Here is a 21,314-nt window from a genome sequence, read left to right as displayed (position 1 = left end):
CAAGAAATTAAGGTTGCAAATCGTGAGAAAATATGCAAATCAGTTTTTAAATGGTATATTGTTGAAAAAATTAGATGCAGGAGAATTTGTATAATATTTATTTGCATTTGAATTCATTTTTATACTTTCGTTCGTAATATGCAGAAGCCATATGTAAACATTTTATTTATTTATTTCAACTTTAAAAGAGTGAAAACTTAATTTTATTTATACAAATGTACCTTATACACATACGTATCTCATTATTTCTCGTGTGATCGTAACTATATACTGGATTTCTTTATTCTTTTCTTCACAAAGTACCTGTTCTATCTAATAATGGAAAAGAAATTTATTATGTGCGCACAAAGCACTACGTTGAGAAGTTTTCACAGAGTACGTCCGACTTATCGTAATATACAAGTCCGTCGCGTGTGATAATTTGCACTCGCGCTAATTACACTCGTTACTTTTTTATGCAGACCTCTCGTTAATATGCGAAAAAGGACGTCTGAATGTACGAAAGATACGAAAGGGCTAGAAAATCAAAATGCGAGAACAGATAGCAATTATATACATATTATATGACGAGTGTATCACATAATACATATAAATTACTATTTTTCACATACCTGCGTAACTGTGCTATATATATATATATATCTTAGAAGGTATCTAATATGACTTGTTTACGTTATTCAGGCGCGACGATATAGATTGTACAATAAAACCACGTGACATACGATAGAAATATTCCTCCGTGAAGTACAGAATTATTTCTCGTCTGCTTTCTCTCGACCAATTACGCATCATTCGTCTTCATAACGGTTTAGTAATCACGCGTTTCTCAAATCACAAGACAATTTCGTGCGTAAATCGATAAAAAATGTAAGAAAGACTTAAATAGTATCACATACTGATGTATTTCTCTAAATGTTTATAATTTCAAGCTTTACAAATCTACTGTACGAATCGCGCAATTTGCTACCGCCGTATGTATAACACTGTCATCAGGATCACTGAAAAGTTCTTCAAAAAAACTTCATGCTTATTTTCTGTGTCAATTTACAACCTGCAAGCGAGTGCGGAAAAAAAATTAATAAAAATGGGACTTTCCGTTAATGAACTTTACAATTACGCGACCGATAAATTAACTTATGCGTGTTACTTCACATTGACATTTACGGCATTATTTCTGTTACGCGCATATTAACGGTAGGTCGCAGTTCCTGTTGCGCATAATCTTCCGGCAATGGTAGTTGAGATATCAGACGAACCAACAACTTCGTGACGGATCTCTGCTCGTTTTTCTGCAACAGCAGCATATTTCTAGCCAAATGTACAGTCCTCTTTGCAATTTCAGCTTGGCATAACCTAGAGATACGAAAGAAAAAAAATGCCTTAAGCCTTGTGTCCACGATGCTAGGAATCGCTCCGAGATTTCGGACGGAGAAAGAATTAACCAATCGCATTGGTCAATTGCCGAATTATTTAAATATGATTGGTCAATTTTTTCTCCGCCCAAGATCTCGGAGCGATTTCTAGTATCATGGACACAAAACTTTAGAACAGTATAAAGAAACGGCTTGCAATAGTATTATATATATTAGTCGTACCTGTGTTTAGCGGTCGGACATGGAAATTGATCGATTTTATTACACAAGCCTGTTAATCGAGGCTTCAACGCTTCCAGTTGATAAGTTAGTCCACGATAATCCGGAGCAGACTTTAACAGGCTCTGAATCTCGCTAGTTATCTCCATGTACTCCCACAGGAGCTGTCCTTGATGCGACCATCCGCTAATTGTGCCGCTACATTCGATCGGTACCAGCGGGCTTAACAGTGATTTCAAATATTCGTAGTTTTCTGTAATATAGAATAAGCAATGAAATTGTCTACAACATACAGCGCCAACATGTAAAAAAAAAAAGAAAAGAAGGAAGTATCCGATACCATTTATTATAGCATCGGCTGCCAGATGCTCTATAATAATTTCATGGGCTTGGGTCCATTGTTCCGCCTGGATGTAGTACCAAGCTGCTTCGCCATACCTGCAAAAGCATCGAATCTCTTCAAATATGTCCAGAATTGTATTCCAATTAACAAACGTAACAATCAGTTTTTTTTTATACGAATTTATTATACGATTGTATTTGAATGTAATATTGTTAAATACCTCTTATTGACACTGCTTTTGATGGCCTTAGCCTGGTGAATCCAAACTGATGATATACCAAGCTCCTCCTTCAAAAACTGTTCATGTTTTATATATTCCGGAGTGTCGTCTATCTCTATGTGGCGCAACAGCAGGTCCTGTATGGCAGCTCGTCGTCTAGATGAATCTCGTAGATGCAACACTACGAAGATCGCCCAGTGCCACAGTCCATGCGCTTCCAATTGAGTCGCAAAGTTCGTATGAGTTAACGCGGCGACGTGATCGGAGAGATGTGTGTAACCCAAAGCCACGAGCGTTTGTTGTACCAGCCAACTGTTAAGAAGATAATATATATATATATATATATATATATATATATATATATATATATGAAAAAAATTGCAAAATCATAATCGTGATTAATAAAAGATCAAAACATCCTTAATTAACACAACTTCTGGAATACACATTTAAACTGATTAATAGTAAGTATAAGGGATTGTATATGAGACTGGAAGGATTGAGGTTTTTGAAGAGAGAAGATAAGTTGAATAGGGGAGATAGGAGGGGAAGAGTAAACGTTGTGTATTTTGCGGACAAAGACAAGATTGTATGATTACGTGGAGGAGTATTCTAGAATTAAGGATTGGTTTAAGGAGTTAGGTAAGAATAAAGAAGAAACATTGGAAAGAATATGGAACGATGAAATGGATAATGTAAAAGGAAATTGTGGAAGGAGAGATAGGGTATAAAGAGGGATAGGTCGTAATAAGTATAAAGGTAGTACATAAGATATGGATGAGTGTGTGAAGGAAAAATTGTAAACCAAATCCACTTCTTGGCGATGTAAGCTGAAGTTAATGAAATGTATATTATTATTTACATATTATCACTTGCAAATTTGTGCTTGCTTTTGTTGCTTACGCACGTATGCACGTAATGCGAATTTATGTAAACGTTGTAGGTATTTAATCGAATAGAAATAAACAAAAATTAATTATACAAACTTGATTTCATAAGTGTATATATGTGTACATATATATATATATATATATATATATATATATATATATATATATATATAAAACTAGGAATAGAGTCAAGTTCTATATGTACTTAAAAATCCAAGTCAAATCCAATAATCAAGTTTTATGTTCTAGGATTTAAGTAATATTCGTAGGAAATAATATGTTATACATTGTACTTGCGAAGTAATCGATCTCGACTAGTCCACTTCGAATTTTAGAATAAGTACCTGCAAGATGCAAAATGTACAAGCAGTTTCTACTGTAAAGAATCGAATCTTTTACAAGTAGTACTCGAACTCTTTTAAGAATAAAGTTGTTAATTTAAAGAATGTAATATGTAACGATTTTAAGTTATTATTATATTTATTGTTAACTTCAGCTATATAGCCAAGAAGTGGATATAATGATTTTAAGTAACTTTATACCATATTTTAAATTATATTTTTATTATATTTAATTTCAACGATCGACAATCTAATATTTATAATTATAAAAAAATAATGTATTAAAATAATTGTCGCTTTACAAACGTTTTAATTTGAAGGAACGTAAAATTTCTAATAAAGTACTCAAAGTAAAAGATTCAGACACATATTTGATCCAGGTTCCAGTCTACTTAAAAGTACTGCTTTTATTTTGAAGTAATCATGGAAAGTTTAAAACTATCAACAAATTTGAATTTTTTATACTTATTCCATCGCTATATGTATATAATATTGTTTTTCCTACAGCCTCATACCGTTTCCACTGGAATATTGCCAATACGAAATTACCTCAATCTGTAATCCAAGGGATTGGCGGTGTACGACAGTGGATTGAGGAGCTCGCCTAGATCGTGATTTCCCGTGCAGTACAACTTCAGAAGATGAAAGCAAAGATCATGTATCCGTTTGCCGTTACTCAACTCGGCATCGTACTCGTTCTCCCTGTACTCGGGTTCGGGAACTGCCGCATATGCCTGAGCCTCCGTCGCATTAAACGATATTTCGTAGAGGTCCAAAGCGTCGGTGATGGAGCAAGTCGGTGGCGACAGGTACCACAGATGAGTGGCGAAGGCCCGCTTCCAGTCCAGGTCCTCGCATACATTGATAGTGCCGTGTTTGCTGGAGATGAGCGGTTCACCGGCCACCAGCATGAATAGCTTTAGACGATCGATCGTGAGATTTTCGTCCACATCAGTCTCCTGCCATAGCGCAAGCTGCTGCTTGATCAATTTCTTGACAGTCGCGCCACTTCGTAATTGCGCCATCAGTAACGCCAGGCAGTGATCTCCGGCCTTCCGCGCTTCCTGGCAAGCGTCCTCCAGCTTGCAAGCGGAGAGCAGCGACAATATTATCTTCTCGTGTGAGTTTTTAGTTTTACCGTCGATGCTCTTGATCTCTCGTTCAACCGTCTTCTGCACCACGTTCCTCAACCAGTCGCCCACAGCTTCCCTTCGTACCATGACATTGTAGTGTTCCTCATTGGCGTTGTCGGCCATGTCCTGATCAGCGTAATTTCCCCAGAGTGCCACACATAAGGTCCACACGATACTCGCATATTGACGGAACGACCTCTCGCTGGCGCTGCCGCACTGCATCTGCTCGTCATTGGCATCCTCGCTCGGTCTTTGTTCCTGCTCCGCGAGATCCTGTGCCAGCGTGCAATGCAGCTGCAATGCCTCGTTTGCGCTGTCGGTCGCTACGTCAAACGTGGGACAGTCTCCCTCGTGGCCCATCACGCAGTGATCTAGTTGAATTCTCAAGTGCCGTTCTATGCTGTCTTTGAATGTCTTCGTGTCATACTCGTCGCCCCCGAGGATTTGCAGGCGTTGAACAATTACCGTCGACGATATGTCGTCAGCGAGACGGCCGGAGAGGTAACGACTCAGCTGACTGAACGTGCTCCGCAGTTGCATCTTAGTTGCCTGCTCTTGTGTGCTCAGGGACAGCAGTGTCAGACCGGCGCCCCAACTCGGCCGAAACGTCCTGCCCATGTATATACCGGCGTCAGCGATGCAGCGAAATCGCAATCTGTTCAATCTGGACTCTTCAAGTGGTACAACCTCATAGTGATACTTCAATACGCTTGTCACTGGTGTGACCACAGGTGGAATAGCTCTCTCGATAATCTGTTTGTCTCTCGCGCCAATACGAGGCAAATGCGATATTCTACTCGACGTAGAAAGCACGTTCTCCGGAGAACATGTGGAGAACAACGTTTCGTGTGCGACGAGAGTCGTTCGTAATGTCGTAGCGTTATACGGAGCTTCGTCGCTCTTGGCCTCTGTGACATCTGGGAAATAGCGTATCAAAGTTTTCTGTGCGGAGGGGAATATGCCGTTATTAGTTTCCTCGTTTACATCTTCGTCATTCACATCAAAGAAGCTCGCTTTCATAAGCTGCAACTTGTGGCTGTCTGTACCGGTGACGCGAGCGTTATCGCCGACTGGACTGACGGTCATGCGTTTTTCGTAATTGTAATCCCCGGGAACGAAACCGGAACGGCCAAACGGGGTTTCCCTGACCGGGCTGACGATCATTCCACGTTCCTCATAACTGTGATCGTTATAGGCAAAACGGCTTATTGGGGTTTTCCTTAAAAAATTGTTCTCGACGATATTTGGATGCGCCTTGCCGTTTCCAATCTTCATACTTTCAAGCGTTCCGTTAATCATCATTCCATTGATCGCCTCTTTATTCATCGCCGTCGATGGATCAATAGGTTTGCCCTTTTGTACGGGCGCGAGGAATCCCTTCAGTTTCTTTGCTTCCGAAATCGGTGGGATCTGATTGTCATCCTCATCCGAATCGCTGAGACCGTACTTGGAAAAGTGGTCAACTTTGAAGACCCACGAGCCAGTCTCCGGTCGATACTCAAGGAAACGGGTGTCGTGCTTTGCGGACACTCTACGTAACTTCCCCTCGTAGTTCATCGCGGTAAGTCGTTGTGGATCTGTGATCGGCTCGTGCAGTGACTTATCGTGTGGCCACACTTTGTCCAGAGTGACCTGTGCTCTTCGGTTCAGGCCCTGCCCTACTGGTGGTTTCTTCTCATCGTCAGGATAAATAATCACCTCTTTATGACGAAAATGTACTGCAACGACAAACGTAATAATCAATGTAAATATAATCCTTCTTTTGAAGAAAGATGTTTATAGATCAATTGAGGTAAAGTCGTGTTAACATTCAATTGTAATGAAAGTGAAACAACACAATGCGACATTTATAAAAAGTTACGATTAAATTCATAAATTTATATTACCAATTTCATCGAGATTCAAGCCGTACACGTCAAACGAATCCGGGAAGTATACATTGCCATAACCCTCACGGCCGATGGTAAAGTTGGGCACGACGCACGTCTCACCGCAAACAAAATCGTCTAGTTTATCGAGCGACGGAATGGTGTAATAGCCCGCTCGTCGTAATGTAACTTTAGCCATGTTCACACTCCAGTTTGATTGCAGCATCAACAACGAACTCTCGTCTGTTTCTTGACCGGATTCTGAGAATCAAGAAACAAGAATTGAAACACAGGTAAAAAAATTTCCCATTATGTGAGATTTTTGTTTAATTGATTTGGAAATATTTACCTGCATTCGGCATGGTGAGATTTGCGGAATTTTTCTCGTCAAAAGTAGAATTTAGTGGCACTTCGATCGAATTAATTATTTCCGAATGATTTATACTCGATGTACTATTTTGCGATCTTAATTCGGCCACCGTATTATTCACTTCTTCCGGTACATTCGTTCCAGAAAAAGGCGATCGCTGCCCCTCAAGCAATTCATCGTCCGAAATCTTACTTTTCCGCGGAAGCGTCGACTTTAACCTACGAATATAAAGATACTCAAATTTACATTCTCTTAAGAGTGACTTTTTAAAAGATTTTCGAGGTATAAAAAAAACTCGAAAAAATATATTATTGCATTACCAAGATGTAGACGACCGTCGATCATTTGCAAGTCGATTATTGTCTTGGCTGTGATTTTCCTTGTCATTAACTTCAATGTTGTTGCTGTGCACTACATTTGATGTATCTGCCCTGTCTTCTGCAGTACTATTTCTCGTCACAGATTCTCCATTTTCTGTGGGAGATTGAACCGAGGAATTTGTCGCTGACTTTGGCCGTAATACTAAACGTTTTGCGCTTGGCCGAGGTTGAAAAGCTTCTGTTATTACGGGATCTTCTTCTTCAAGACCATCGAACAAGGATTTCTGGAATAGGTGTTTCGTGAAGAGAATAATTTATTATTCTATCTCTAATAATAATATAAATGAAATATTTTGCAACAACGTTTTATAGTTGAATATCTGAAATCAAATTTGGTAAGTTTACCTTCGATAGCTGCGCAGAACTGACGACTCTCGCTTTGATTTTCGGAGATTTGTTATTAGCAGTAACTCTGTATTGTGGACTATTCAGTACTTTCGATGCTGGATTAGTAGGTTTTAAGAGTTCCTCGGTCTTTCCAGAAGCCTATAAAAATATAGATTGCAACCAAAAATAAATTACAATGCTTCTTAATTTATTGCAGGATAATTATCTTAAATTGGCTAGATACTCACTGGTAAAAGATTCTTCAATAACGGTGAATCGCCGAATGGTGCGGAAACAAGAGCTAAGATTTGTTGATGCACCGGTACCGAACCATTTGTTTTAGCCTGATTTGATACCGCCCTAAAATATATATAAAACACTTATTTAGTACAGTATATATTATATACAGTACAGGTAATTCTTAAACATTTAAATAATCAAAGAAAACAGATCAAATTAATTGATCAGGTTGTTAAAATTAGAGATGTTAATGAGAAAGAGTTAAAATTAGAGCATAAACATTGCGTTACCCTCCATTAAGTAAGCCCACTCCTGTTCCAGACATCATGTTAGAACTCGTTCCAAAAGTAGAAGATCCAAATGTTCCAGGATTGTTAAACGTCGTATTGTTTCCTGTATTTCCAAATAGACTACCCGGCTTTTGTTGACCGAACAATGAAGATCCACCGCCCAAGCTTAAACCAGTATTCGTGCCTATAATATACACATGTACACATATTAACATATATTGAGCGGATAACATATGTAAATTGGATCGAATATTAAAGAAAAAGTAAGTCACCAAGCCCAGTTGAAGATGCAGGTGTAGTTCCGAAAGAAAATCCCGATGTTTGTCCAGCTGGTTTGAACGACGAGTTAAACAACGAGGATCCAGGGTTGGTGCCGGAATTAAAACCTGTATTATTTCCGAATGTAGAAGGCGCGGCTGCACCGAATGTAGACGTTGTTCCAAATCCGGTGGTGGTAGTTTTATTACCGAATAATGGCGTAGTGGTGTTTGTGGCCGGTTGACCAAAGCCAGTGAAGCCGGTACTAGTCGACGTCGATGGAATATTAAAAGCAGACTTGTTCTGATTGAACAATCCAATACTCTATGAACAAAATATAAGTATCATTTTGATTTCCAATACAATATGCAATGTGTATATTTGTATGTACATTACCTGATTAGGTTGCGTGGAACCGAATGCAGATCCGAATCCAGTATTCTGTCCGGTATTAATGCTACCAAAACCCGTTCCAGCAGTCTGGTTAGTACTGCTGGTGCCAAAAAGCGGTGTCGGGGCAGCTGCTATAGATAAAATTTTACACTTCATATTTCATACTTTCCATATTTTATTAAAAAATATATTTTTATTTACCTCATTGATAAAATAATATTAAATAGAAGATCGCGTATTAAAGAAATAAAAATAAAAATGTCGTCTTTTCTCTCCTTCGAATTGTTAACACATACGTTTGTGCGCATGTGCACATATAGGTGAGTATATTTCGATACTTTTTATAATTATCACATATTTTAATATTGATCATGTACATGCATATGTGATTAATATATTAAAATATAAGATAATTATAGAAAATATTTAAACAAAATATCTCGAAGTGGGAACACACAGAGTGCATAATACAATTGTGCCAGGAATAGCAACTTTTTTTTCATTGGCAAAATTGTATCTGAGCAATAGTTTTTAAACGAGAACAATTTAAAGCTAACAAATGAACACTTAGGGCCGGTTGTTCCAACCTATTGGTAAGCTACCTGATAGTTAAATCACATGTCTATCTTTGTCCAATGTAAAGAATAAACAAAGACATACATATGCTTTAACCATTAGGTAGTTTACCAACAGGCTGGAACAACCAGCCCTTAAAGTTATGCATGAATCAGCAGTGTTGGTGCTATACGCTATTTTATTATCCCTCTAAAGATTTTATAACAATTGTGTATCTAAATATCACTATTTTAAATACAGCTTATGAAAAAAATATATAACATCTCTTGCTCTACTAATAAGGTTTTCTTGTTGCAAGTTAATATTCATTAACTATTTTTTCAATTGTCGTTTCAGGGACATCAGTTAGAGGTATTCATATATCGTGTATACTTGTTAAAATTTTCAGAAATCCTAAAACAGCGTACGTGTTCAGTGTGAGCTGGGATTCATGCGTAACTTAAATAAGAGTTCTTGTTTGTTAGCTTTAAATTGCTCACATAAAAACTTGTTCGGATAGCAGAATTTTACCAGGAAAAGCTTTTTTTAGCACAGAGGATCACACGGTACGCACAAATTCTGGGACATTTTGTATGATATACATATAAATTGACAAACTTTATAACACGATATATGTTGGGATAAATAAAATAACTTACTACCAAATGGTTTTGTTTGAGTATTAGTACCAAACAGATTTGTTGTGGGTGTAGAATTGAATGCAAAGCTGTTGGTTGTTGTAGTTGCTGGCGTTCCAAAATTAGTAATGGGTTTTCCGAATAGTCCGGTTGATCCTGATTGGCTAGTGGTACCAAATCCTCCGGTCATTGATCCAAATCCTTTAACAAATAAAATAAGTTAAAGAATTTTCTTCTATTTTTATTATAGAATACAATATTATATATAAGTATTATGCAAAATTTTGCTTTTATGTATGATTTTTTATTATAAGTGTATAAAAGTAAATAAAACAATTAAAATTTAAAACAATATTTTTAAATCAGACTTGTAGATCACATAAGTAGACATGTTTGTAGAATATAATATTTACAGTATATAACTGTATAATTACTTATCGTACAATTAAGTAATATACTAGTATATAACATTTAGTATAAAATATTATATATGCATAAAATTAAGCAAATAATTGTATAATTATACAATACGATACACATATATGCAATATAATTGTATAAATTTATTGTATAATTACACGTTGTTATTTATGTTTGTTAATCCATATTGGTCTGAATATCTTTTAGTTAATAAATGTCTTATTGCGGAACACTTACCTGTCCCAGCTGTGCTAGTACCAGCTGATGTGCTACCGAACGGTGATGTTTGTGCCGACGTCCCAAAGAGACCCGTTTGTGGACCTGTTTGAAAAGAGAAGCAAGTAAATTATAAATATTTTACTCTTTATTTTGGCTGAAATCAATAAGATCGTATAATATGCCTTTTCTCCCAAGTTGATAATCTTCAAAACGTAATTCCTCGTAAGATTTGGATTCATATTCTTTCATAGATGCAATGCAACAATGACGGGCCGAAATGCTGTGCGATATTCCATTTTTTGACATGGAATCAGTTGTAATGACAGGTGTGAATTTCACTGCAGTGCCAGCTGGTACGGTAGTCGGGTTAGTATTGCCAAAACCTGCACAGAAAGAAATCAAAGTGCTTGAAATTTTAAATATCATTAGTCTAGGTATACGCAAATGCAATTGCGCTTTTAACTTACCTGTGGTTGCACCAAAAAGATTTGTGTTTGTGGTGGTATTCGCCTGACCAAATGGAGTAGTTTGTTGTGCATTTTGTTGCGGTTGTCCAAACAAATTAGTTCCAGATGTTGTGCCAAAGTTAAAACCAGGTTTGTTTGCTTGACCAAATGCTGAAGTCCCAGTGCTTGTACCGAAAAGATTTGTCCCGGCATTTTGTTGGGTGCCGAAAAGATTGGTACTTGTATTTGTTGTCCCGAAGCCTGCAAAAACAAAAATATATTTGTTAGATTTTAACAATATATAACAAATACAGTATCATATAAACCAAAATTAAAATTACATTTATTGCTTGCACATTATGTTTAATATTTATTGATTTAATGTCTAATAAGGTCTATAAAATAAATTACTTCAAATGTACAATACTGCTTAAAAATATACACACAATGTATACATAAAGATGTTTTGTACCACAGGAAATAATATAACAGGCATAAATTATATAATTTTGAAAAACATCAATGAGGCGTTTTAAACCAATTAATGATTTTTTGAATTTGTCTTTTACAATTTGTTATATTTCCAATATAAATAATCCCTATAATATAATAATTTGCAAAAATTACTGTTCAATATAATGACATTTCGAGTGATCCTTGGATCGCAAAATGTTTTTCTAAAAAAACGTAATGATCGAGAATGTTTCAAATGCATGATATCTTGCACACGCACGAATATACATACAGGAAAAAACTTTTTACATGCAAGTGAAACAGTTTATAAATTGCTACCTCCAAAAGACGGTTGAGTATTAGTTGGCTGTCTAAATGCCGGTGGCGTTGTGGTATTTCCAAACAAGCCACCTGTGGTAGAACCTGTGGGCTTAGAACTAAAGAGTGATGAAGTATTGCTACTACCAAAGACAGGTGTTGCGCCACTACCAAAACTTGTTGTAGTAATGGGTTTACCAAATGCAGATTGGCCAAATGGACTGTTTTGCGTCGCTGTACTAAATCCACCTTAAAAAAAAGATAAATATTTTAATAAAAAAAATCCTTAATTAAATCTCTAGCATGATTTATTTACATAATATACATACTGAACGATGTATTTCCAGTTTGCCCAAACATATTTAAGGTTAAATTATAACAGAATCTTGTTCAAGCAATCTGAAATAAAATTAAGATTATAAGACAAGAATAACAGCACTTTTATATAAGTTTATACAATACATTTGTTTTTCATTATTGTATTGAATTTTAACATTATTCTTACATTGATTAATGCTATTAACCTAAGAATTATTACTTTATGATAAGCTGAATGACATGTTTCTATATGCAGTAATCGAGCTATTAATAACATTCTGTAACGTACATACGTATGCTCTTAAAAATAATAAGACAATTGGAATATCATAAATACATTTTTTTAGTTAAATATAAAACAGTTTCTCCCTGACAGATTTCCTAAAAGTTATATGTATTTTGTATCTTGTCAGGCAAAAAGATTTGTTGAAAGGCTTTCAGTTTTGCTCTATTTTTTTAATGCAATCCTACATACATAAAGCTTGTATCAGACTACAATGAAGATTGAGGATTGCGAATTAGAGATTAGAATTTAGCCAAAACAAAACGGATCAAGATTGTATTTATCCGATTGATCAAAGTCTAATGTTCAGTTTACAATCTTCAATCTTCAAGCTTCAATACATAGTAATATGGATTTCATATACGCTATATTATTCGTGCATATTGCACTTTCAAATAAATATAGCGATATTTATATGTATATCTACAAAGTTACATACTTTTCATCAATGCTCTGGAATTAAATAACAAATCGATGTTTCATGAGTTATAAAGCACAGAACAATCTGTCGCAAATATAAATGAACAAATTGTTTCACCGAGTGCACCGATCAGTACTCGCAGTATAATTCACATTTATTTAAGCAAATCGCTCATTCCCATTTGTTTAGGCTCTAAACATTATAAATAACATTAATCAATAACTAGAAACAAATAAATTATAATAAATTAATTTAAAAAAGCTGTAATAAAGATGTTGAGTAAATTAAATTTTAATCTGTTCCATTGTGGTTAAATTCTTATTTGCAACTGCAATCTTCAATTTGCAATTTTTAATTTTCAATGTGTAGTCTGACATGGGCTTTACGTATGTAAAATTGCATGAAAATATAAATAATTGAGTAAAATTGGAAGCTTTTCAACTGTTTATTTACCTAAAAATACACAAAATACATGTAAGTTTTAGGAAATCTATCTGGGAGAAACTATTTTATATTTACTAAGACGTTATAATTATGATATTCTAATTATTGCATATAGAAACAATGACGATATTAGAATTCTCGATTAATATAATAGCAGTTTCTCTCTTGGAGTAATACACGTGTTAATCATAACACAACGATTTAAGAACAAATAGATCATATAAATAAAAATAATAAAATTTTATTTCTTTTTAAGCATCATCAAAGTGCATCGCAAATCGCAATGCACTTGCCGTATCAGTATGATAGAGTGCACATAAATGTTACAGATACATGTTATTTCTTTCAAGATACCAATACGCGCGATATTTCACGTACAAAGTCGTCGCGCTTTCAATCGAAGTAACAAACAAGAAAAAAAGAAAGGTATAAGACAAGAACGACGACATTGTCGAATGTGCATTTGGTTTCTGTGCCTTGAAAATATATAAGATACGTGAATTTCGTAAAAAGTCGTCGAAGTCTTCGCTCTTCTCGCGGTCTCAGCGATAAAAATGCATAATACGCATTAAGTGCGCTTTGGTTATGAACTGGTTAACCCGAAATCCCCGTTTGCGCGAGAAGAAAGGAAAGTTGCAAATTGTCTTGACGGATCGCTCGGCTGAAACGGCTGATCGCCACTTTCGGTCGCGAATGCCCGAGATTGAAGAATCTGCCTACCTGCTTAGATAAAGTTCACTTGAATTCGTGCATGAAGCACGAATATTTCACTTACAACCGTTCGTGAATTTGACACAAACGTATCTCCAATTCTCCACGCAATTACACAGAAATGGAATGTCGGATAAGCACAAGTTCAAGATTACCAAACTTGCGCGTAGTGTCGACAGTGTGCCCAACGCTCGAAAATAAGCTTGGTTACTCCCAAAACCCAATTGACCCAGTTGGAGGAAATTTGGACTCTAGTTAGATCCGTAGGTAAGGGTGCTGTCACATGGCAGTCAGGGTGCCATTACATGGAGCGCGGAAACGCGGAAACGCGGAAGCGCGGAACAGAATAGTAACTAGTAACTAGATTCCGCGTTTCCGCGAGTTGAGTCCCGCACGTTTGAACGGAAAAGCGGAATCCGCTATTATGGCTGCGTTTCGATATTCACTGCCAGTACTTAACGCAGCCTATGTATGTACCCTGGCTTGCATATAAGATATACTTCATAATAACCATCAACATGATGTTTGGATCTATAATATTATACTGCCACTTTTATTAAATAATAAAGTAATCGAAGAGTATGTGTAAAAGCTTTTTTTTTCAATGTGATTAAACAGCTCCGAAATTTGATTGAGTATACTGTATCCGCGTTGACAACGGATTTTGACGCGTTCGTTCCGCGAGTTTGTTTCTCCTTATATTACATGGAGCACAATTTGCGCGGAAAAGCGGAACAGTATAGTGACAAATAGACATTTGTATTCATTTCTTAAAATTGTGTTCACTTAATTCATTGCAATTTTTATTAATATGCTTATCTTTTCAGCTTATCTATTGAATACAAGCATTTTAATCAATAAATACCGTTAAAAATTAATATTTTATAATTCTCCGTTCCGCTTTTCCGCTCAAAATATGCTCCATGTAATATTAAGGCATTCAAAACAGACGGAACGGATCGACGGAAATCTAGTAAATTTTGTCTTCCGCGCTTCCGCGTTTCCGCGTTTCCGCGTTTCCGCGCTCCATGTAATGGCACCCTCAGAAATTCGGAAAACGGAATCTCGGAAAAGTAACGATTTTTGTGACTGGGCTCCCCATGGACTGATATTTCCAAAATAAGTAAAAATTGAAAAAATTATTTTTATTGTTTTAGAAGAAAAAAGATACTTACCGTAGTAGTATAGTCTATTAAAAAATAAAGCTTCGACGTATTTTTTATTATACTCTAAAATTATATAAAAATTTCTTTAATTTAAAAATATGTCAAGGTTAGAATGCCATTTAGTTTTCCGTAAAAGTCGTTCTATGGGGAACCCGGCCCTTGTAAAAATCGCACCGAACGAGCTGACTCTGATTGGTTGACCCCCTCTCCGTTACTTTTCCGAGATTCCGTTTTCCGAATTTCTGACTGCCATGTGACAGCACCAAAGATCGCTCCACGAGCAGCCTGCGTTCCGAAACGCGTCCAATTTTCAGTGTCTGTCAGTGCCTAAGCGGGGAGCACACACTTCTGCACAACGCATAAAGGCGCAATTTCACGTGCCGCTAAAACAAGCGATTGAAGCGACAAATTTGTCGCTCGTATTCCAGCGCCAACAATTTTGTAGTTTGAATCAGTTCAACTACAAAGCATTTACTGCTCAAACGCAGTTGAGCAGTTGATAGTCGATAGTGTCGTGTATACAGCGTGTATACTAAAGAAAACATAACCACAAATATGCAAAGATGAATTCATTCGAGGAAAATGAACATGAAGAAGTAAGTATATATACATAAAACAAGCTATTTTTATAATGGTGTTTAAAAGAAACAATTGTGCTTGATTGAAATAACTTGTAATAGATATATGTTATGTGAATATTTTGTTTTAAAATAAAATAATAAAGCCATTTACATCTTTAAACGTAAACCAAAAAAAGTCAATATTTCTAAACATATATGTATAATTATGAAGTGTAAATGTATTTTTAATGCTATAGACATTGGTGCCAGTCATGACATGTGGACTATGTGAGGTTATATGCGAAGCAGATAACGTCACAAAACACGAGTGCCTTCAAGGGTATACTGAATATTTTATGGATGAGAATACTTGTTATTTTTATCCCGTGTGTGGTATGTGAAAGTAATATAAATTAATATCTATTATCTGTTTAAAATAATATTTAAAAATAATATTTTATTTTGTTACAATTTGTAGAAGATGGAAGTATATTACGACGAAGTTTAATTAATAATCAAGAGCTAACAGTTCAAGAAAACCCATCATCAATACTAACAAATAAAAGAAAAAATATAAGAAAGAAATTGAATGTCGATGAAAAACAGAAATTGCTTGAACTGGAAGAGCAACTAATTTTTGAAGTACATGCACGCGAACCTTTGTGGAATCCACAAATTGAGCTACCACTTCGTAGTAAAAAAGCTATTGAACAATTGTGGAAAGAAGTCTCCGTCCGAAGCTTTGAATGGTAAGCAAAGTATATATTCAATGAATAACAAAATTATTACAAGAACAGTATGCAACTCTTAAATATAAATCTATTAATAAAATGATTTTCTAGGAAAATTATCAGCAACTGAAGCAAAAGCAAAATTCAAGTCATTACATGATGCATATAGAAGAATCATCAACACTGAATCATTAGCAAGTGGATCGGAAAGACCTACTAAGAAAAGCAAGTGGCAGCACTATGACAATTTATCATTTTTACGCGATTCGTGCTTACGGAAACCGCAAGTATTTTTTTATTATATTGTACTTCCGGAATACTTATAATAAAATGTCAACATCTTTTAACATTGTGTAATGTAATAAAAAATAAATAACTAAAAATTAATAAAATAAATAAAAAATTAATTAATTAAATATATATTAATAAATTAAAAAATAAATTATATAAAAAAATATATATATATATATATAAAACAATTAAAAAAAAAAACTTAACTGTTAATAGAACGAAATCAAATGTGTCACAGCGAACTGATGTTGATGATGACTCGACTACTACTATTGATGGAGATGCAGAAGAAAATAGACAGCAAAGTGAAGAAAATAAACAGCAAAGTATGTTTTATCTCTAATATACTATATATAAATATAATATTACTTATATTATACATTAAGTATACTGTCTTTTTTCAGACTATAATAAAAAACAAAGCACAAATAAAAGAAATTTTAACTCAGCACTTGATAGAATTGCTGATGCTTTTTGTGAAAGAAATAAACAGGCACCAATTGCTTTGCCTGATCCTCCGCAAAACGACGAAGTGGACGCAATTGTGTCCGTAGTTGAACAAAGATTGAGGAAACTTCCACGAAATACGTTGGACAATGCAGCGCAGAAACTATTTCAAATAACATATGATCTCATAAAGGAGACTGAACATTAGCAAGGCGCCGGAGAAGAGGGGCTTCAAGACGAAGAACGAGAAAAAGATAAGTGACGATAAAGAGAATAACAACAAGAGTGACTCCGGTTACGACAGCCCCGATAGCCCCGACACAACGACGTCCGGGTCCCCCGTGAAAATGAACGGCAACAACGATGTCGAAGTTAAGCCAGAGACGTGCGCTGTGACGCAGGAGTGTGCCGAACAAGTTTAACGATGCCCGACACTTTTCGACCTCTTTTTTTTACGCACCGCAGAGCGGAGTACTTTTCGCGGCCGTCTCCGCGCCGTCTCTGTCGCCCGTTTTACCAGCCTCGGCCGAACGGGCGATCGTGGATTCTTCTTTTTTTTTTGTTGTTGCCATAACGACCGCAAATGACAAAAAATAAAATTTGTTAAGGAGGCTCTTACCTCGATCATAATATGACAGATCTTTATGAAATTAATATATGTTGTAAAGTGAACCACAACGGACCGATGCCCAAAACTTGAGCATAGGTTGACGATAAAAACTGTAAAAATATCAGTATTGAAATTCGCATTTTTAACACAGGGCATATGGTAAACACTAAAATTTTTACCGGAAACGATGTATTTTCTTAGCAAGTTTGCGAGCCAGGTAAACAAAAAACTAAGGAATTGTAGTTAAAATAATAATCTTTCTAATGATAAGAAGAAAACTTGGTGTTGACGATGAGTTATAAAAGATATTGTAGTTTTAATATGACGTACGACAGGTTAGGCAAATGATCTTCCGAGTGTCAAAATCGCGCGAAGTTTCTAACCTCACTTGCACATGTCTTTTCTCTGCGCTGTATGGTAGCGGCATAATTATTCTCTCGCGCATTGACAACCTTTATTTTCGCGAATTTTCCTTTCATTTTCCCTCTCAGCATTCTCACGTTATATCTTTCTTTTGGCTCCATCTCTTCATCGCGTCATTCGCTACAACGCTACACGGCTACACCTCACTTAGCTGCAGACTGCTACAGACGACGTTGTGACACGCGCATGTTCTGCTCTTTAGCACTGACGTAGTCAACTGACTTATTGTATAAATTTTAATATTTACACTAATAGAACATATAACTTACTCTTACACTATGTAAAAATCATTATTTATTTTTTTATTTAATTTTCCGATAATTTTATAACCAATTATTAATGATAATTTTTCGGTTGCTACATTGATTAGAGCAGCCGGGTAAGAGCCTCCTTAAGTAACGCGAGTGACGAACGTAGATTTAGCGTGTCGAATACAGCTCGCGTTTAGCTCGGCAGTAAAAGCGTGCTGTATGCTTGTTAGAATTGTCGCTAGATTTACGCTCCTCAACGGAAAGAGCTGCGAAGAGATTCCCCCCCGTTTTTCCTTTTTCTTTTTGCGGTAATTTTCTAGGGTAGACGTATTAGAATAAGGTTTACGATTCGTCCAACGGGCGATGTTTGTTATGCGTGATCAAGAGACGAGTGTTATTTGTTACAGTATTGCGATCTTTTCTTTTTTTTTCGTTTCCTTTATCATTAATTTTTTTTTTTTAATTTTTGTTCGCACTGGTACGCCGGCATGATTAAAAAAAAGACAGTTTTCCTGCGAGACACGCCGTCGTATTTAGCACGAAATGTACAAATAACACGTTAAGCGACGTTTAGTTTGTTAACACGCAGAGATATTTAATATTTCGCTTTAATATTTCGAGATATTAAGTTTTTTATTTTACCTTTATTTTTTGATATGTGATAATAGTATATATTATTATATTCTATCATAATACTATTATAAACATGTTATATAGTATATACAGCTTATACTAAAGTTTATTTTCATATAGTTTATACTAAGTTTTTTTAATTATTATTTTAAAATGCAATAATAAGTAATTAAATAACAAATAAACATCTTTTTCTATTATTTACAGTGTTTTTATTGTAGCATTCTTTTAAATAATGATATAAATATTATATATATATATATATATATATATATATATATATATTTTGTGTGTGTATGCATATCAAGAATAAGAGCATATAAGACGCTATATTTTATATATTTCGAAATACATTTTCAGCAAAAATTATTTTGCCATGGTACAGAGCCTTTATTATTAAAATATGTGCAAAACTTATCTCGCATTTCCATATTTGTTTGAGTGCTCATATATGATCCTACTCGTTGTATTTCACGATAAGCAGAACCATTTTCAAGAACCGTTCTCCAAGTGCCAGGTATAAAGCTATTATGATCATCAAAATGATCAACCATATTTACAGGTACGTATTCATTAACGTTAATGTCCTGTTTGCGTAACCAGTTGTGCAAACACACAACGGCTTGCACAATTTTTTCTACTGTTTCCACTTTTGCAATTATTGGCTTCCTCAATATTCGCCATTGGCTAGCAAGAATCCCAAATGTGTTTTCAATAATTCGCCTAGCACGGCTCAGTCTATAATTAAAGATATTTTTCTCTTTAGTCAGTCCGCCTCTTCCTGAGTATGGCCGAAGCAAATATTCTTTTAAAGGGAATGCTTCGTCTCCAACAAGGCAATATGGCAATGTGGGACCATGTTCAGAAATAATATCCGCATCTGGTACATTCATTTTCTTTTGTTCGAACTTTTTACCAAACTGGCATTCTTTAAAAATGCCACCATCACTGCGTCTACCATAGGCTCCTATGTCGATAAATGTAAATAAATAATTAGCATCACATATTGCCATTAAAATAATGCTGTGACTGTTTTTGTAATTATAATACATAGAACCAGCATTAGCAGGACACTGAAAAAATATAATAATAATTGTATTTGACTTAAAAATCAGAGATATCAGAAATGTAATCAGAAATGTAATATCTATATAAGATAATATTATTGAAATTCATACTTGAAGAACAATATGTTTTCCGTCAATGGCACCAATACAATGCGGAAAATTGCATCGATGTTCGAAATCTGCTGCAATACGAAGCCAATCTTCTTTGGTCAAAGAAGGTGGAAGAACAACTGGACACAACATATTCCAAAGTATTTCACATGTTTCAGATATGATGTTGCATATTGTTGTATATCCTAATAAATATTGATATGACATTGATATTATTGAGTCGCCAGAAGCCAAATATCTATAAATAAAAGACAATAGTGTGTTAGTAATAAATTTTAAATTATCCATATAATCAGTTGTCTATATATGTCGCTTTTATATTTTTTGTTTATTTAAAAAATGTAATAAAACAAACCTTAAAGTTAAACACAAACGTTCTTCAGCACTGACAGGCTCTCTTATAAATGTCTGCTTCTGGAGTTTTAGTGCAATAATTTGTAACAAATCTTCCAATTGTGTTGATGACATGCGAAAGTAATTAATAAATCTGCACTTTCTAATCTTATATATGGTAAGGTATAGCTTTATAAAAGCCATGCTCGTTACGATTTTGAAACAGCGGTGCAACCCAAAACTTTTTTTTAGAATAATATCTTTTTTTAGTTTGATTTGTCAACAGCAAAGTAATGGCAAAAATAATATCATTGTTATATTTTATTTCACTTTCTTGAATCATACGATTACAATTTAGTAGCCAATTGTAATATTTTTGTTTTCTAGAAGCCATCGCGTAATATATAAGTTAATATAACTGGTTACACAAATAGTGCAAAATTTGTTTTTAACTGATTACACAAACGACGCAAAATCTGTCTCTCAACTTTCAATTCTGTCGCCCTGCTACCCTTTTCATGTACAAAAATTATCGCTGTTTAATTCAGCGACAAAAGTCGTCACGTGATCATTTTTGTCGCTCAAACGATCAGTTTCAGCGGCACGTGAAAATGCACCTTAATACGTAAGCATAAGAAAACTGATTGGTCTATTTCTTTATGCACATGTGTATGGACCAATCAAGCGGGGAGCACACACTTCTGCATAACGCATAATGCGTAAGCATAAGAAAATTGATTGGTCCATACACATGTGCATAGGAAATAGACCAATCAATTTTCTTATGCTTAGGCCGGTATTCATAGTTATTTAAGGCCGT

The 21,314-nt window shown here is 35.3% G+C and overlaps 2 protein-coding genes and 1 pseudogene across 8 annotated transcripts; 1 reads left to right on the top strand and 2 right to left on the bottom strand.

Annotated features, from left to right (window-relative positions):
* Positions 1-82: 82 nt before the first annotated feature.
* Nup98-96 (nuclear pore complex protein Nup98-96) lies at positions 83-14,022 on the bottom strand. 2 transcript variants are annotated; one of them, XM_077399045.1, is made up of 20 exons: positions 13,881-14,022; positions 12,024-12,093; positions 11,716-11,943; positions 10,945-11,184; positions 10,660-10,860; positions 10,496-10,579; positions 9,860-10,039; positions 8,649-8,776; positions 8,267-8,576; positions 7,995-8,178; positions 7,713-7,824; positions 7,483-7,623; positions 7,078-7,361; positions 6,737-6,975; positions 6,406-6,648; positions 3,936-6,237; positions 2,156-2,467; positions 1,933-2,030; positions 1,596-1,845; positions 83-1,353 (listed from the first exon to the last, which is right to left on the bottom strand). In XM_077399045.1, exons 2-20 carry the CDS (start codon positions 12,052-12,054, stop codon positions 1,161-1,163), a joined length of 5,760 nt encoding a protein of 1,919 aa, XP_077255171.1. In that variant the 5' UTR covers positions 12,055-12,093; positions 13,881-14,022; the 3' UTR covers positions 83-1,160. The 2 variants fall into 2 exon arrangements, with proteins under 2 accessions (XP_077255171.1, XP_077255172.1); XM_077399046.1 differs by having other exon boundaries at positions 9,890-10,039.
* A 1,367-nt stretch (positions 14,023-15,389) lies between these two features.
* On the top strand, positions 15,390-19,183 carry LOC143893544 (uncharacterized). Of its 5 annotated transcripts, none has more exons than XM_077399049.1 (6): positions 15,390-15,633; positions 15,868-15,990; positions 16,076-16,346; positions 16,440-16,611; positions 16,836-16,945; positions 17,024-19,183. In XM_077399049.1, the coding sequence occupies exons 3-6, from the start codon at positions 16,244-16,246 to the stop codon at positions 17,272-17,274; spliced, it is 636 nt and encodes a 211-aa protein (XP_077255175.1). In that variant the 5' UTR covers positions 15,390-15,633; positions 15,868-15,990; positions 16,076-16,243; the 3' UTR covers positions 17,275-19,183. The 5 variants fall into 5 exon arrangements, with proteins under 5 accessions (XP_077255175.1, XP_077255176.1, XP_077255174.1 ...); XM_077399050.1 differs by having other exon boundaries at positions 15,397-15,633; positions 15,855-15,990; positions 16,440-16,615; positions 16,858-16,945; XM_077399048.1 differs by having other exon boundaries at positions 15,398-15,633; positions 15,855-15,990.
* A 75-nt stretch (positions 19,184-19,258) lies between these two features.
* On the bottom strand, positions 19,259-21,113 carry LOC143893543 (uncharacterized; annotated as a pseudogene). Its single transcript, XR_013255838.1, has 3 exons — positions 20,517-21,113; positions 20,162-20,399; positions 19,259-20,056 (listed from the first exon to the last, which is right to left on the bottom strand). The product of XR_013255838.1 is annotated as an uncharacterized LOC143893543 (transcript).
* Between the last annotated feature and the right edge of the window lie 201 nt (positions 21,114-21,314).

This window comes from Temnothorax americanus, unplaced genomic scaffold (assembly GCF_048541705.1).
Source record: "Temnothorax americanus isolate GAGA-0224 unplaced genomic scaffold, ASM4854170v1 Scaffold121, whole genome shotgun sequence".
Taxonomy (NCBI): domain Eukaryota; kingdom Metazoa; phylum Arthropoda; class Insecta; order Hymenoptera; family Formicidae; genus Temnothorax; species Temnothorax americanus.
Note: the sequence above shows the minus strand (reverse complement) of the source record. Positions and strands in the feature narration are given on the sequence as shown.